Source organism: Vipera berus, assembly GCF_964194415.1.
Source record: "Vipera berus genome assembly, chromosome: 16".
Taxonomy (NCBI): Eukaryota; Metazoa; Chordata; class Lepidosauria; order Squamata; family Viperidae; genus Vipera; species Vipera berus.
In genome coordinates, this window is record NC_138219.1 from 9265614 (window position 1) to 9282968 (window position 17355).

At 48.6% G+C, this 17355-nt stretch overlaps 2 protein-coding genes across 4 annotated transcripts; both read left to right on the forward strand.

The window, feature by feature from the left end:
- Window positions 1-1405: 1405 nt before the first annotated feature.
- Window positions 1406-8658, forward strand: S100A10 (S100 calcium binding protein A10). The gene is made up of 3 exons (XM_081340774.1): window positions 1406-1514; window positions 7102-7264; window positions 8140-8658. The coding sequence occupies exons 2-3, from the start codon at window positions 7133-7135 to the stop codon at window positions 8302-8304; spliced, it is 297 nt and encodes a 98-aa protein (XP_081196900.1). The 5' UTR covers window positions 1406-1514; window positions 7102-7132; the 3' UTR covers window positions 8305-8658.
- A 2631-nt stretch (window positions 8659-11289) lies between these two features.
- LOC308675419 (acyl-coenzyme A thioesterase THEM4-like) lies at window positions 11290-17188 on the forward strand. 3 transcript variants are annotated; one of them, XM_081340753.1, is made up of 7 exons: window positions 11290-11385; window positions 12379-12601; window positions 13253-13412; window positions 14333-14495; window positions 15249-15359; window positions 15481-15605; window positions 15808-17184. In XM_081340753.1, the coding sequence occupies exons 2-7, from the start codon at window positions 12470-12472 to the stop codon at window positions 15873-15875; spliced, it is 759 nt and encodes a 252-aa protein (XP_081196879.1). In that variant the 5' UTR covers window positions 11290-11385; window positions 12379-12469; the 3' UTR covers window positions 15876-17184. The 3 variants fall into 3 exon arrangements, with proteins under 3 accessions (XP_081196879.1, XP_081196881.1, XP_081196880.1); XM_081340755.1 differs by having other exon boundaries at window positions 11294-11310; window positions 12432-12601; window positions 15808-17188; XM_081340754.1 differs by having other exon boundaries at window positions 11357-11385; window positions 12432-12601; window positions 15808-17188.
- The last annotated feature ends 167 nt before the right edge of the window (window positions 17189-17355 follow it).

Genomic DNA, 17355 nt, shown 5'->3' on the forward strand with positions numbered 1-17355 from the left:
GCCAATACAGTGATGAATTGAATCTAAGTGGTTTTATTTTATTTTATTATCAAATTTATTGGCCCTCCATCTGGCCCTTCGAGGTGACTCCGAATGGCAAATTAAACAAACCGGCCTCCTAGAAAACTAAAAGGAGAAATATTTTGGGGCTGGCTATAATATTCGGAAGTTGGGGGTCACCCATTGAGGAGACCAGGAACCAAGAACAGACAGGATGAGGGATTTTCCTGCATCCAGGTAAGGCAAACTGCATTGGTTAGTTAGGGGTGCCTTGCTAAATGGAATAGAATCGAGTTGAAAGGAACCTCAGAGGTCATCTAGTCCAGCCCCCGGCTCAGGCAGGAGACCCTATATCATTCTGGATAAATGGCTGTCCAATTTTCTTCTTAAATTTTATTTATTTTTATTTATTTATTAATGGGACTTATATCCCGCCCTATCACCCGAGGGACTCAGGGCGGCTAACAACAACAAAAACAACATACCTCCAGCAACCCAGAACTTCTGAAGGCAAGCTCTTTTTTCCTACCCATAATTTCCTAACCCGGCACCCTGGGGAAAAAAAAAAGCCTCCCCCGCCCCCCCCCTTTCTCTAAATGTCTGAGCAGGGCGTGTGCAAGCAACAATACAGAGGGAGCCGCCAGCCAAGAGTAACGCGAGTTTGTATCTGGAGGATGGAATTCAGGAATGCAGAGAAGGATAAGCAGGTGGGCCGGGCAGGAAAACTTCGGGAAAAGAAACGAAGAATGCAGAATAGTCTTGGCCTCCGGATGGGGGAAGAGAAGAAACCCCCCCCCTCTTTTCCCTGTATGCCAGTTCCCTTTATTTTATTTTCAAGTTATTTATACACGTACGAAACGTTGGTTTAAATTGGGGTTGAGTCTGGGGCCCAGTTCGGTAGTAAAGCAAGAGAAACCATGATGTACGATCCTAGTTTCGCCTATCCAGGGTATTTAAAGATCTAAAGGTATTTGGAGATCTATTTAGCCCAACAGATACAGTCCAGCATCTGTTTCAGCACCCGGCCCACTTCGCAGGGCTGGAAGGGGAGCGTTGATCCTTGACTCCCTCCCTCCCCCTTCTTATCCAGCACCTATTTTAACTAGCTGAGGTGCGGCTGTTCAAGGGGTCGCTCCTCCAAAGGGATTCCCCGTTGGAGCAAGCTCAGCCTTTGGATGGGAGACCAAGAGGAGATTTTTACAAAATCTAAATGAATTTTCATTAAATTTTAATTTGTAACTTCAGACTTGGAAGCCATTCCAAGGCCAAGCCCCTTGCTCGTGGAGTCCGGCCAGGAAAGAGCCTCTCTTTAAGGGTCCGACGCCCAGTTAGACAGAGTTTTGGCGCGTCTCCAAGAGGTTGGTTTCTCCCGCGAGCGTCTGCAGATGTGAGTCCGGCTTCTCCGCCCCCGGCCCGGCCCAGCCCAGCCCAGCCTAGCGAGAGTTGCGGAGGCGGTGGCCGGCCAGCCTCACTCTGCCTCTGCCAGCCGTTGCTCCAGGCTGCTCGCTCACCGGGTGAGTCTCTCCGCTGCGCCGCGCGTAACGGGGCGCGCGTAAAAGCGCGCCGCGCGTAAAAGTGGGGCGCTGCTGCTGCACCGGGGAGCCCCCCCCCGAAAAGAATCGGCTGTGCCTTCTGGGTCCTGAAACACAAGTGTGTGTGGGGGGGGTAGTGTCTCCCCTCTGGGGAGGGGAGGAGGAGGAGGCATGGATAGAGAGGGGGGGGACTCCATCTCCGCGTCTTTTTGCAGGAACTTGGGGAGAAGTGGGGAACCGGCGCTGGGCTGGGCGCCGGGGCTCGGAAAAGCCGCATTTCTGGCTCAGGGTGTGGCCCCCGGCGGGGGGGGCACTGCGTACGTGTGTGCCCGGCTGTCCTGATGAAACACCGGCCCGAGGAGGGGGGGGTTCCGCTTTGTGCCCAACGCTGCCAAGCTATTTGGGGTGGGGGGTCTCTCCATTTTTGAAAGGCGTTTTTCTTTGGTGGGGACGGAGCGGGGGATGAATGCCACCCTGCGTTGGGCAAACGGGAGTGCTCTCGTCCCCCCCCCGCCCCAAAACATTGGCCAACAGCCGGAGGCGAAATCCTGCAGAGACGTCTGTTTCTACTAGAAAGGCCCTTAAGTTTTTCGCCCTCCCCGGGAACGGTTACAGAGGGAGCTCTCCCTGAGTTGCAGAGGAGGTATACAGTAGACAAGATGCTAGTCCTCACTGTTCCTAAGGGAAACAGAAGTGCCAGGTTTTCACCGAGTTGAACCCCCCCCCGCCCAAAAAAAAACCCTGCGCTTTTGAGGCTCCAATTATGAAGTTCAAATACGAATTTCTCCTCTGCGTCGGGCCCCTCCCCACCCCCAATTTTTTACGTTGCAAGGGACTTAAATCCCTCTTCCCCTTTTCTTTTTTGCTGGTTGAGTTTGGGCGTGGAGTGGTGGGGGGGCGGGGGGGAAGTATTTTGGGGCTGAAAACTCCGCGCTTTTTTTTTCCCCTTCCCAAACATCTTCCTTGGATTTTCCCTGCTGCAAAAATTTTAGCTTCTGGATTTTTTTTTTTATTTTTAATCCGCTTGCCCAATTTCCAAAGTTGTTAATAGCAAGATTTGGGGAATCGAAGGATTGCCTGAGTTTCGGGGGGGGGGGCTGGTTTTGAAGTTCCTGCTGTGATCTGATGGAAGGAAGGGGAGGGGGGCTCACCCAGAGTGGCTGGTAAAACTATCAAGTTGAAAGCTTTTCTGGGGGGGGGGGAGAGAACAGGAAACAGGAGGTGAATTGCAGCCAACACATGGGCGAAACCAGATAGAACGTGTGAACGGGAGGGTGTTTCTGTCTTCAGACTTTCCCTGACCTACATAATAAAATGGCTTAAGGCCAGATCAGTCAGCTGAGAGGCCCCCTCCAACTGGGGTGACCCAGCCCTGTTCCCCCCCCTCCCCATTTTAGAAAACGGGTTGGGTGTTGGCTTGGAAGACCTCAGAAAGTGACTCTGTGTCGCATTTTCTTTGGCAAGGGTGTTTTTTTTTTGCTCCGTCTGGGGGTGGGGGGCTGAGAGGCCCCAAATTCCAGACTTAAAAGCGAGCTGAAACTGCTTCTGGGAGCCAGCCTGCAGTTTTCCTTGGGGGTTCTCAAGAGGTAGACTGCCTCTGGACGTGGAGGTTCCATCTGGGGTTGCCACGCCTTGCTAGATCCGGGCTCCAGCTTTCCGCGGGGGTTCCTAGAGGCAGACTGCCCCTATGCATGGAGGTTTCACCTCTGGTGGCTACGCCTTGCCAGAGGCGTTCTCCGGTTTTTCTTGGGGATTCCTCGAGGTAGACTGCCTCTAGGTATGGAGGTTCCACCTTGGGTTGCCACGCCTTGCTAGATCAAGCTGCTACTTTCCCTGTTCATTTGTGGGAAGGCCCCAAACAGGGCATTGCCCGCCTTGCAGCTGGCTCCCCTAGTTGGGGGCTGTAAGATAGACTGTACCTATTTGTGGAGACACCCTTGAACTGTCCAACTTTGGCAGAGGTGATCCAGGAATTTTATTTCCACTCTGTGCTCTTTCAGAAGCCATTTGAGCTCATGGCTTATGGCAACATCTAGTGGCCATGAGTTCCCCCAACCAGCTGAAAATCCCACCCTAGGCTTAATATTGTTTGGGAACCGTGAAACGTTCCCCTCACCCTAGACTGCAAGTAGAAAACAGAAAAATTAAATTCCATTTATACTATGCCCTGCTTTCTGTAGCCCTGCCCCCCAAAAAATGCTGGGTTAAGTTTTGACACTTTTCTAGAATTTGCCCAGTGCAAGGGTTAGACTGGATGACCTCTAAAGTGCCTTCAAAGGCTGACTCAGGGTGGAATCTACCTGGGACAGAGGTCAGCAGGGCACCAAACCTAACCAAGGGGTCTTTGGAAAATGGGACAGTCCCTAAAAATCAACAGGACTCGGTTGATGCCAATCAAGGAGAATATTTAGCTGAATATTATGCATGCTTGGTTGGTACGCCTGACGTTCAGCTGGAAAATGTCGAAAAGCTAAGGCTATTTATTCAGCAAGGGAGAGATCTTGGCGCCTGATCTCTTGACAAACAATCTTGGAGTCTTTTAGGATCAATAGCACCCAATTCAACCCAAAGGTTAATAATCAGCAGCAGTTTTGCAGGCTGCCGGTTTGAGATAATTCATTGGGGGTGGGGGGGAAACTCTGGGTTTAGCTGCTGGATTCAGCTGCTCGGACAGACCGCCCAGCCCCATCCCTCTCCAGATCTATTGATTTATTTATAATATTGCGTTCAATGTTTGCTTGACTGCCTCTATTCAGCCAATTGGTCCTCAGGAGGCTCACAGACCCGCAGTAGTCCTCTCTCTCTCTCTCTCTCTCTCTCTCTCTCTCTCTCTCTCTCTCTCTCTCTCCCCCCCCCTCTTGCTTGGGCTTCGCAAGATGTCCTTGGAGAGGCTGGCTGTTTAGAAATATTGCCCGTCTCCAGGGCTTGGCTAGAATGCACGTCTGGCAAGGCAGACCTCTGAGTTTCTGGCTAGGAAACTGCCACACCCAGCTTGGAAAAACTGTCACTCCAGGCCAAAGGAGACTCCATTACAATCCCATCGGGTGGAAAGTCTGTGGAGGAGGTGGAGAATCCCCCCAATTCGCTTGCCCAAGAGATGCAAACCACAATCCCCCTGGCTTCGCTCTCTTTCCCCCTTGCAAAGTTTCATTCAATAAAACAGCAGCTCCGAGGGCCGAAAAGTACGAACGGAGTTGGGGACACACCCAGGGCTGGCAGGAAAATACTGCTGGGATTGCAGCAGAGGCACAGCGCCCAAATTACTCAAGCTTTGCTTACTCATTGCAGCAACCAGGAGGGGACATCTCCCCCCCCACACACACACACACACCCCGAGCCCTTTCAAAGCCAGCTTCTGCAAAGGGCACTCTGGAAGGAACACCCAGGAGTAAAACAGCCGGATGTCTTTGTGGTGAAGCTCCGTTGCTTCCCCTTGATTGTAAGGGTGCCAGGCTTTAATCTCGGGGCGGTTTTGCAGCCGTTCTGCAGCAAGAGGCTGGGGAAATTTAGAAGGAGGGAGGTAGGGTGGGTCGAAGGAGAAAAAAAAATTGTATTAAAATAGCTCTCCTGAAAAATGAAGTTTTTGCCAGGGAGGAACTGGGCAGCGCAACCCAATTTGAGAATGTTCTGGTCTTGCAAGGAAATTGTTTCCAACAACAGGACTAAACTGGGTCCGTTTGCTGTCCTGGGGTGGCAAAAGTCTTGGCTGAAAAGGCTTCCCCCAGTTTAAAGCTGAAGTGATGGGATTGCTCTCCGGTGCAACCCTGCCTGGCTGTTGTTTTGCAAGGATCGGGGGCGGGGGGGGGCAGAGTGTGAACGTCTGCAAAAGAACAAGGTGTCGAACGCCAGCTCCGCGGATACACAGCAAAGGACTCAGAGTCGCAATGAATCAAACTTTCAAAATAATCAACATTTGTAAGAAATGTTGATTTGTAAGAAAGGTCTCTGGGGGGGGGGGGAAACATCATTGCAATGAAATTCACCTCTAACTAAGATGCCCAGTTTAATTTAACCTGGCTGTGAGAGGTAAAATTATTTTTTCCAAAATCCATCACTTTCCAGGTTGGTCCAAAACAGATCTGTGGACTTTCTTTCTTTCTTTCTTTCTTTCTTTCTTTCTTTCTTTCTTTCTTTCTTTCTTTCTTTCTTTCTTTCTTTCTTTCTTTCTTTCTTTCTTTCTTTCTTTCCTTCCTTCCTTCCTTCTTTCTTTCCTTCTTTCCTTCCTTCCTTCTTTCTTTCTTTCTTTCTTTCTTTCTTTCCTTCTTTCTTTCTTTCCTTCTTTCTTTCTTTCTTTCTTTTCCTTCCTTTTTTTCCATTCCTTTCCTTCTCCCTCTCTTTCTTCTCTTTTTCTTTCTTTCCTTCTGTTCTTCCTCCATTTCTCTTTTTCTTTCTTTCTCTTTTTCTTTCTTTTTTCTTTCCTTCCTTATTCCTTTTTCTTTCCTCCTCTCCCCCCTCCCTCCCTTTATCTCGTCCTTCATTTCTTTTTTTTCTTTCTCTCTCCTTTTTCCCATTTCATTTCTCCCAGGATTAGATGAAAACGGCCCAAGTTCCGCTTTGCAAGGGTGGCGCTCAGGGTGTGGGGTTCCACCGGACCTGCGTCTAACCAGAAAGGCCAGCCCTAAATTCTTCGCTGCGTTACTAGCAAGCAGTGAGTCACTTGTACTCATTCCTTTCTGCATGGATCAGCCTCCCGGAGGGATGAGGAACATGTGTCTGCCATTAGTCATCCAGTTGTGGGGTGTGTGTGTGTGTGTGTGTGTGTGTGTTGCAGCAGATGGCCTTTATCAAGAGGGCAGAGTCAGAGTGAGATTTGTGCAGCATAAAAGTTGGACTTTCTCCTGTCTGGAAGGGCCCTGCCAGCTTGGAAATGGGTGGATTCAATTCAGAATAAAGCTGGGAGGGACCTCAGAGGTCTTCTAGTCCAGCCCCCTGCTCAAGTCAGACAAATGACTTTCTGCTTGAAAACCTCCCGCGATCCCTTGAGCGCTCTCGAACAAATCTAAGGATTGAGGGATCCCTCCTGCAGAAGTCCTCGGCTTACAACCACAGCCAAGCCCAAAATTTACCTCGCTAAGCGAGACATCGGTTAAGTGAAATTTGGCCCACTGACCACGGTGCAGTTTGTTTAAGTCAGGAACCCGGTTGTTAAGTGAATCTGGCTTCCCACACTGACTTTGTTGGACGGTCGCCACAGAGGACCGCGTGACACACACCCCCCGGGGACACACTGCGACCGTCGTAAGTACGAGCCAGTTGCCAAGCCTCTGGATTCTGATCACGTGACCGCGGGGGAGGCTGCAATTAGGATTAGGATTTATTAAATTTATAGCGATGGCTGTTGAGTGTGAAAGCTGGCCCTAAGTGACTTCTTTCAGGGCCGTCGTAACTCCGGATGCTAAATGAAGCATCTTAAAGTCGAGGACTGCCCGTAAGGGTTGGGTTAGGGCTCCTGGGAGTTGCAAACACTCACAGCTGTGGCCCACGGAGGGCCTCGCATTCCGGACCAGATCCAGAAGGGGGAGAGATGACCCAGCAACCTTCTCTTTTTTCACACACACCCCTTCCTTAGACTCCGTTCGCCCCCTGAGACCCCCGCCAAGATGCCCTCCCAGCTGGAGCACGCCATGGAGACGGTCATGTTCACCTTCCACAAATTTGCCGGTGACAAGAACTACCTAACCAAAGAGGACCTGCGGCTGCTGATGGAAAAAGAGGTCCCAGGGTACATGGAGGTGAGTGAGGAGAAGGGATGTGGGGGTGGTGTCCCCCAGAGACCCCTTTCTGGGGAAGGAGTTGACCCCTGTGAAAGGAACCCTCCCTTTAAGACAACCTTTCTGCTCCTCCTCCTCCTCCTCCGTTATAACCCTCTCCTTGTTGTCGTCACGATGATCCCTTTGTCCTCCTTCTCGTCTTCTCCACCGTAATCATCTCCTTATCTTCTCTGTCGTGTCATTGGTCATTGGTTCATCTTCCTTCTCGCCGTCTTCTCCATCGTGTTCACGGCATCTTGTCATAATCTCCATCGTGATCGTTGTCTCTTTCTCCATCGCGATCATCTCAACGTCTCCTCCTCCACCTTCTCCATCACGATCCTCACATCTTCTGCTTCTCCTCTGTCATGATTGTCCTCTCCTCCGCTTCTCCTTCTCCACCATGGCCATCTCTTCAACCTCCTCATCTTCTCTTTCTCCGTCAAAACCATCCAATCCTCCTCCTCTATCGTGATCATCTCATCTTCTCATGACCATCTCCTCAACCTCCTCTCCTCCTTCTCTCCTCTTCCTCCATCACAACCATCCCATCCTCCTCCATCATCATCACCACCACCTCATCCTCCATCTTCTCATCTCTTTCTAAATCATGACCATCTCTTCAACCTCCTCCTCCTCCTCTTCTCCATCACAATCATCTCATCTTCCATCTCCTTATCTCCTCCTCCTTCATCATGACCATCTCCTCAACCTCCTCATTTTCTCCTCCTACTTCCCCATCATAATCCTCTCATCCTCCATCACGGTCATCTCCCCATCCTCTGTCTCCTCGTCTCTTCCTTCTCAATCGTGACCATCTCCTCCTCCCTCCACCCTTGTTTCAAACCCATCTCTAGAATCAGAAGGACCCCATGGCCATCGACCGGATCATGAAGAACTTGGAGGAATGCCGGGATGGCAAAATCGGCTTCGAGGGCTACCTGTCCCTCTTTGCTGGGTTGACCAACGGCTGCAACGAGTATTACGTCAAGAAAATGAAGCCGACGGGGAAGAAGTTCTGAACCGGGCAGATCCAGCTGGCTCTTCCCAAGCACTGACGGCGCGTTTTGGCCCAGGGGGAGCTTCAACAGTGCCCGCCACGCCTGCCCGCTTCCCCACCCAAAGCCAGCTCCCTCCGCTTCAAAGTGGCACACGTTGTCCCAGGCCTGACCACCCGAGCTGACCACGTACAGGAGAAACTAACCCCGAATCGAAATTGTGAAAAACACACACGGACCGTCTTGTTTGCGCCAAAAAATATGCTTCCGTTTGCCCTTACGCTGTGTCCTAGGCACAGAAATAATTGTGTGTGTGTGTGTGTGTATTGGCGTGTCTGTTCTTTTATTATTACTGGGAATAAAACTCCAATAACTGTACAGGCTGTACTCCTCAATTTAGGACGGGTTGCTTAGTGGCCGTTCAAAGGTAAAACAGACCTCCCCCCTCCCAACCAGTATTGTAACAATCCTCTGGCATCCAAACCCTGATTGTGTGTCTCATCCTAGGTAGTTTCAAACATGGATGACCCATAAACAGTGCAGGAGAAAACAGAAGCTCCCTACTCTGAAAAATAATTTGGGGAAAGGTGCCTGGATCCGATCAGAATCATTTTGATGGCGAGATTTGATTTATTTTTAATGGGGCAGCAGAGAAACTTTCAAAATAAATATCATTTGTTTTCCACCAGGATAAATAAATGGCTTAGGAAGCAAACCATGCGCTCTGTTTTCATCTCTGGCATTTGAGCTATCAAAGGATCTTCTGCTGCTTTCCTTCCGATTAACGGTTTGAGGGCAGGATTTATTTATTTATTTTTTTGTTTAACTGATTGATGGTCTCAAGACTGCCCAGCTCCGTAGTAAGGAAGCTTTTAGAAATGAAAATAGGGGCTGGAAGCCGAATGGGAGAGTTTGCCAATATGAAAACCAAAGTTTTTTTCCTAATCTTGGGAGACTGTAAACCTTTCTCTGGAGCACATGTAAAAACACGTGATTTTCCCAAGTCCAGGCAGGCTTTTGAAAGAGGATCAATTTTCTGGTGTTTTCTGGGTTGGGATGATTCATTCTCCTGCATGATTCCTGCCCTTGGGGCTTAGGCCAAAAATACTTAAGATTGCCAAGGCGATAAGAGAGAATTTGGACACAGGGCAAAGCCATCCATCCTCACTTGCTGGGCTTTGCAAAAAATTTCCAGATGGGGGAGAAGGACTTGGAAATGCATCAAAACAAATAGCCCCCAGGGGACTTTCTCAAATCCTTTTATTTTGCTTTTTTTTATTCCTTGCAATCTGAAAACAGGCTTCCGATTTGAACGCGAGTTGAAATGTTCTCCCAGCAAAAGGTCACATCATAAAATTGGGGTATTTATCGCCTCCTGTTTCGTGCCTAAAGGAAGGAAGGATAGATAGATAGATAGATAGATAGATAGATAGATAGATAGATAGATAGATAGATAGATAGATAGATAGATAGATAGATAGATAGATAGATAATCGATGATCCTGATAGAGCTGGTTGTGTTGTTCCAGGATACTTTGGAACACAATATCCTTTTAAAAAAAATCAGTAGAAAATAACATTTGTTGTTGATTCACGCGAGAGAATCCCAGATGACCGACAGCAGGAGACTTGTCCTATGAGATGTTGCATTTAGCTTTTGAAAAGGGGTAAGGGACCTTTTTTCCTTTAAAACATGGGCAAGCGGACCAACTCCCAGAATTCCCGGCTGGCATGCAAAGTAGAGATGCAAGCATTTCCTTCTGTTCTAGGAAGGTCTCTTTCATTAGTTAATGTGTTTCTCCTGTCCATTTCTGCTATTTGTTTTTTTTTTTAAAAAAAAAATATATATCCTTGCATGTAGAAAACCAGCGTGTCAGGAAATGGGTTAAAGCAGCTGGCTGAGAGGCTTGCTTTCCAGCTGCAGGGCCCAAACAGGGATGCGAGCTGAAAAGGAGGGGGTTTCTCTCATTAGCCCAGGTGGTTTTTTTCTGTCCCGTTTTGGTGTTTTTTTAAAAAAAAATAAAAATCCTTGCATGTGGAAAACCAGCATGTCAGGAATTGGTGGAGGCAGTTCCCTGAGAGGCTGGCTTTCCAGCTGCAGGGCTCTCTCCATTTTCCAATCATGCAAGGATAGGCCAGCCTGCAAGGAAGCTCTTGGCACAAAATGTGCTTTGTGTTATTTTTTTTTTCCCTTGCATGATTCATGGGGGACAGTTCCAAGTGGCCATTAAGCCATGATTTAATGCTGGTTCTTTTCTGCCAGCAGCCACTGGTCACGTTTTGTCCGCCCTCTGCGGAGTCAGGCCCTCTCGATGCCAAGGCTGCGGCTTTCTGCCCTCCTGCAGAAGAAGAAAAAATGCTCCAATTTGCTTAAAAAGCAGGGGCTGGTTTCCCTGGGGAACTCTGCACATGCTCAGGGGATGCCTTTCCCTTGGGGAAAATGGGACTTTGCCCGTGCACACAAGCATTCAGGCGCCAGAATGGTCTTAAATGAGGGTTTGGGGCCTCTGAGCGTGTGCAAAGTTCTCCAGCATGAGCAAGAAACTTTTTTTTCTTTTCTTTTTTATTGCTCTGCAAAGGGGAGGGCGATTGACACTCCCCTGGGCCAATCAGAGAAGCCGCTTGGATACGTAAGTGCGCGGATGAGTCAGGAATTAAGGTTTGATGAGCAAGGTCACGCCACACTAGATTGGCGTTCAGATTGTCCAATGGGAGGGGAGAAGGACTTAGGTGAGGCTCGAGCTGGCGTGTCATTGGAGTAACGCCTTGTTCGGCCGGACTGGCACTTCTAAGACCCAATCCAAGGGAACTTCAGAGGAACCGAGGAGGCGGGACAGCGCCTGATTGGATAGATCGCCTTGACTGACAGAGCCTCAGAAGGCCTGGGCGGAAGCGGGCGAATTCAAAACTGACACGGGGGCAAACGAGAAACCGTCGCGAGAACGCCGTGAGGCCACGCCCCCCGTGACGTCAGGAGCCGGCGACGCTTTCTCCCGGTCATTCTGCTCTCGGGAGGCGAGGGCGACGGAGGTGAGTCGTGCTGCGGGGGTGGCTGGCCGGGTCGGAGGTCAAAGGTCACGCCGAGAGGAACGACAGCCCTGCCAGGTAGGCCTGCTGGGCTTCCCAACTGAGGGGGTCATTTAAATAATCCTTATTTTGCTGCCCGACCCGTAAATGAGGCAGGAATCCCTGAGGTTCCACGAGAGGCTCTGGGCTGCCTTGAAAAAGAAAAATAATTCTGGTTGCGTTTAACAGACACGAGTAGAAAAGATGCAACAGTCGTAATGTGAGGATATTTGCAGTTACGTATGCATGCGTGTATATAAATTAAGTATAGATACGGAATCTATTCAACGATATGCACGTATATGGCGTATATATTGTGTTTGTAATTGTGTGTGTTTGTGTGTTTCTGTATACTTGCCAGCCTGAAATTATATATATGTATGTGTGTACACACACATATACACACACGGTATGTATAGGAAATGTGTGTATATATGCAATTAAAAATCTAGAAGTGGGTCCTTCAAAAGGTTGCAAAGCCAGAGATCAGCTGCCCTCCAGGGCTGAAACAGGTGGGGAAGAATCAGGCTGCCCCAGCAATGAATAAATGGATGAATAAATGGATGGATGGATGGATAGATAGATAGATAGATAGATAGATAGATAGATATAAATGCGTGTGTGTGTGGGTGTGCATACGTATATGTATAAATAAATATAACGGGACGCTGGAAAAATGCTGAAGGTCAAAGCCAGCTGGCAATAGTTATGCCCTCCCGGCGCTCCTGTGTTGCTCAATTGCTGACCAGGCTGCTCGACCTTCACCAGATACCCTCTGCCATTTTGGCTTAGGACAGGCCTCCCCTCCCCCAAAACACTGCTGTGGCCCGGATAGATGAGCTTTGCAGTCCCCATCAGCTCACAAACACTGCATCTGGCCTATGGGCTGGGGAAGATGGTAGATGGAGTCTGTGACAACCCAGAAGCGGGAGGGGGGGAGGCAGCGAAGTTGAGAGGTCTCCTTTTAGCAACCAGATCAAAGCTGCATCCGGGATAGTTGCGCTCAAACTGTTACCCACATTCTTTTGACAGAAGTAGCTCTGTGACATTCTCCTCTCTTGCGTTGTGGTTCCCTGTGGAGAAAGCGCTGGATTTTGCTGCCGAGGAGTGAATCGCGCACGTCATGCTGCGAAACTGGGCCAGGCTGTGGAGGGGTCTCCCTTGCTTCGTGACCCCTAGAAAAGGGGTGCAGGACCCAATTTCCCCCATGGGGGTCCTCCACCATGTCTCCCACAAAGTACAGGGAGATTCAGCAGTGAGTATCAAAAGAATTGGCAATCCGTCAATCCACCTTTTTCTTAACCAACCCGGAAAACATTTGCTGGTTTTTTTTTGTTGTTGTTTTTTTTAGTTTCGGGTAATAACTTTGATTTGTGGTGCATGCTCTGGTTTTATCCGGTTCTCTGATAAACGCTGTAGCTTGTGGCACGCTTACTGCTAATCTGCATCGTGGCTTGTTTCCATTGGCTCTAGCGTAATGCATCAGGCTGGCTTACGTAGCTTCTAAACCAGGGGTGGGCAACTCCGGCCTGTTGACGACCTGTGGATTTCAACTCCCAGAGTTCCTGAGCCAGATTGGAATTCTGGAACTCCCAGAATTCTGAGCTGGCTCACGAATTCTGGGAGTTGAAGTCCACAGGTCGTTAAGGGGCCGGAGTTGCCCACCCCTGTTCTAAGCCATGTTCGGTGGGTGACACAAACTGATACCTCTTTTCCAAATGATCAGAGCAGGTGAGCTTCAGAAATTTGAGGCCTGTTTTTTAAGTGGTTGAGTGTAAATCCCCCGGGCCACTGTTTTGCCTTCTGCAGTTAGTCGACTAACAAACCATGTTGGGGGTTGGACTAGAAGACCTCCAAGGTCCCAATCTTATTGTTCCATGTTCTGATGTCTACTTTCTGTTTCCAGGCTTGGCAAAATGCAACAGAGAAAAGTAAAGATCGAGCTGTCCCCAATCCTAGCTGGAGCCAGGAAATGATGAAGCAGTTCAACCGATACATGGAGATGACGAAAGACGACAGTTGGCAGAAGCTGCCCTCTTACAGGAGTGTTTATGATCATCTTCCAGGCAAGCTCCTGCCTGCCAGCCTGCAGCATTTCAACCTTTGCTTCCATCAGAAACAGGGCTAAAGTTTTGGTGACCCCGGAACATAATCCCAAATTCAATCGTTCTGAAGTTATGGGTAGCCAAAAAGAAATGTTGGGTGTTCCTGTAATCAGTCAGTCTGACACATTCTGCCTGGTCGAGCTGAAGAGATCAATTGTGGCAGATTTACACCATTTCCCTTCCCTTTGAAAAGGAGAGCAGCAGGGCCTAATCCAGATTATTTTGGTCTCTCCCCACCTCACCCTCTAAATTTTACTCCCTGTGTTCCCTAAGCTCCGTAAATTTTAAAAATGGGTGGCTGGGTATAGTTGTCTTTCCTGTCCCCTCTGTCAATAGGCTTGTACACCTTTAATCCGTCCACGCACAGGACTTTACTTAGAGGAATTTGTGGCAGGCAAATGAGCTATTATCAAAACAACAAAATTTTAAAAATGGCACATTTAGCCTTTGAGGCACAGCCGTTTGTTTAGTGAGCATTTGAAATTAAAACCACATTGAAAAAAGTGACTTCAGCGGTGTTTCACACCTAGGACCGTTGTAGCATCTCCAGGGCCACCTGGTCAAAATTCAGACGCCAACTGACTCATATTTACAACGGTCACCGTGTCCCGGGGTCACGTGATCCCCCCTTTGGCGACCTTCCCGACAAGCAAAGTCAATGTGGGAAGCCAAATGCACTTAACAACCATGTGACTAAACTGCAGGGATTCCCTGGCAAGAGAGGCCACTAAATGGGACAACATGGACTTAACAACTGCCTCTCTTAGCAGTTGAAATTTCGGGCTGGGTTATGGCTGCAAATCCCGAGGATGAGCTCAATGTAGGTTCTTGTGGGGTGGGGTCTAACTCTGACCGAGGTTGCTTTTTTGCTGCCTCTGCAGAAGGATGCCGGGAGCAAGGATTGCAAAACGATAAACGCCGCCTCTTCCTCCGATGTATCACCGAGGAAGGCATGGGCTTTGAGTACGCCATGTTTCTGAACATTTCGCAGAGGAGGGTGGCGGCCGTCTTCCAAATAGGGCCCTACCTTGAAGGACCTACAGGGTAAGTCTTAAAAAAAGCACACAAAAAAAATCCTGTTTGTAAAAAATTTCATAATATTGATATAGAGATGATGCTTCAGGCTAAAATCCTGCACTCGGCTGTTTTGGGGGATAAATCGGTTGGGGGGAAATTGGACTTCCTCCCTAGTGGGGGAAAAAAAAGACCTGAGCTTAAATTGAGGCTGACATCATATCCTCTTCCTGTTCTGAAATTCTGACTCCATTCCCGAACGGGTATAGGTCAGGAGTCTCCAAGCTTGTTAACTTGTGGACTTCGACTCCCAGAATTCCCCAGCCAGCTGTGCAGTTAACGAGGTATAATAGCTGTGCTGAGTGGGGAATTCTGGGGGTTGAAGCCCACAAGTCTTAAAAGTTAACGAGGTTGGGCACCCCCGGAGTGGACGATTCCTGTAAAGCTGCGAGGTTTGTTTGCTCAACGATCCGATTGCGGCCCTTTCTTTAAATGACACGAAATGATTGTTTTATTCTTTTTAACACTGCAAGCTGCTCGAGGGTCACCTAGTAGTGAGGCGGGCAGCAAATAAATTTAATAAATATCCTTGTGGACCTCTTTGGAGCATCCCCTGGCATTGAATCTGTGCAAAGAAGGTTGCCCAGCACAATTTAGCTTCCCCAACCTGTTATTTTAACGGACGTAAATCCCCCTCTTCTCCTTTTCCCCCTTTTTGAGTTTGCAGATTCCCACTTTCCTCGAGCATTTGTTTTTAAGTTTTATTTTATTTTGCCTCTCAAGATACACCCACGGCGGTGCCATCGCCACTATCCTGGACACCACAGTAGGGACCAGCGCCTTCTACCTCACCCGCCGGGTGATGACCGCTAATCTCAACTTAAACTACAAGAGGTCAGTGCCTTAAGGGGTAAAAAATAATAATTGAGGATTGAATTGAATGCATTCGTTAAGGTTTGGAAGAAACAATCAGTCCAGGGTCTTGTACCAATTTGCGTGTTTCCCCCTCATTCAGCCCCGTGGCCTTGGGCTCCGTGGTCTTGGTGGACAGCAGGGTGGACAAAGTTGAGGGCAAGAAGATCTTTGTGAGTGGTGAAATCCGGAGTGTGGATGAGCAGACCCTCCATGCAGAGGCCACTGGTAAGTATTTGCCTTCTCCAACCTGGAATTCTCCCCTCCCCGACTACAGTTCCCAGAATTCCAAGCAGCCTGGCTGAAAGCCCTCCAGGTTTAAAGAAATGTAGATTAGAGGTAGCTATTCCGATTGCCTGATTCAATTTTTGGTAATACCCTATTTTCCTAGCCTGGTTATTTTCTCCGCTTTCTCCTCTATTTATTTTAGGTCTCTTCATTGAACTGCCGCCCCCCTCTTCGCCCCAGAAAGAAACGCATCTTGACGGCTCCCTTTAACAGCCCACCTGGTTGCCTGAAGAACACCTTCCTCAGCCCTCTTACAAGCCACTCGGAGTTTCATCGGTCTCTCTCCAGCCACCTTTGCACGACAGGCTGGAACAACAGCGTGCCAAAAAAAATGCAACCCACACCGGTTGGGCATGTCGTCATTTATCAAGTGAGGTGGGAGGCTGTGAATCCAAAAAACAAAACAAAACACCACACCATATTTCTTGCCGAAGTGTCACCTAATGGATCTGAGCTTCGTGCCCTAATTCTAAAATCAGATGGGTGTTTTCTGGCTGTTTTTGAACTCGATCCCGCTTTCTTGCCCTTTCCGGGGTATTTATATTTCAAATGTGGTCCGTGTCTTCTTGGAGGCCAGCCTCCAAGCTGGCGGAGTCGAAGAAAATTGGATCAAGATTGGACTGTGGGGTCCTTGGGGCCTCTCTGAACTGGGTGGGTTTTCTTGCAGACGTTTCGTGACCCGACTAGGTAACGTCGTCAGGTAAACCCCGTTTCCTTCCAGTACTGATGGTGTTACCTAGCTGGGTCACGAAAGGTCTGCAAGAAAACCAGCCAGCTCGGAAGAGAACCAAGGACTGTGGTCAGGGAAATTTGATCCCTTGGGGATGCTAAGAAACAGATATTGTATTACTGTGTTTATCTGAAGCACTTTAGTTAGCTTATAAATGCCTTTTGGGACAGGGAATTCTGGACACAAAGAGTGCCTGTTAAATTCCTACCTCAGCCCAGCTTCCTGAGTGCCTTCTGGAAGACCTGTTGACACTTGTTAAACGTTAGCCTGTTTTTACATCAGCGTTTTACATGTTGGTTTGACTAGGAGCCAGGAGATTGCAAATGAAAATGATAAATGTAACTACTCTTTACGTGTCTGCTCCTGCTTTATCTTTCGGAACCAATTTGTATATCTGCCTCTTCTTCCTGATTTTCCTGATGCCAGCTGGGAGCTAAGGAGAAAAATGGCCACAGGTCAGGGATGCAAAAAAAGGAGACCATCTCCATATCCCTCGTGGAATAGAATGGAATGGAATAGGAATAGAATAGATGGAATGGAATAGAATAGAAATCTTTATTGTCACTTGAAATGTACACTAGTCAGTATACATTAAAAATGAAATTTTGTTGCATACGGTCATTCATTAATTTTAATTAATTCTCCGCTGGATGGAGAAATACTGTAAACGTAGTACATCATCTCCGCTTCCACCACGAGGCATCTCTTGTGAAACTGCTGACATTTTAAATACCAGCTGAGCAACAGCATGCAACTTGTTTCATCTCCTTGGTGAAAATATGCCCACGGATCTGGGATTAAGGCCAGATGATTGTATCCAAATTCATCGTGGAAGGTCTTGGCTCACATCGTGGGGGTTGTGGGGGTGGGAATCATGAGCAAAGTTCTCAGGTCCTTCTGGTTTGAGGGTGTCTCTTCACTGGAAGGAAGAAGCTGTAGGCTTACTCCGATTGGTCCTGG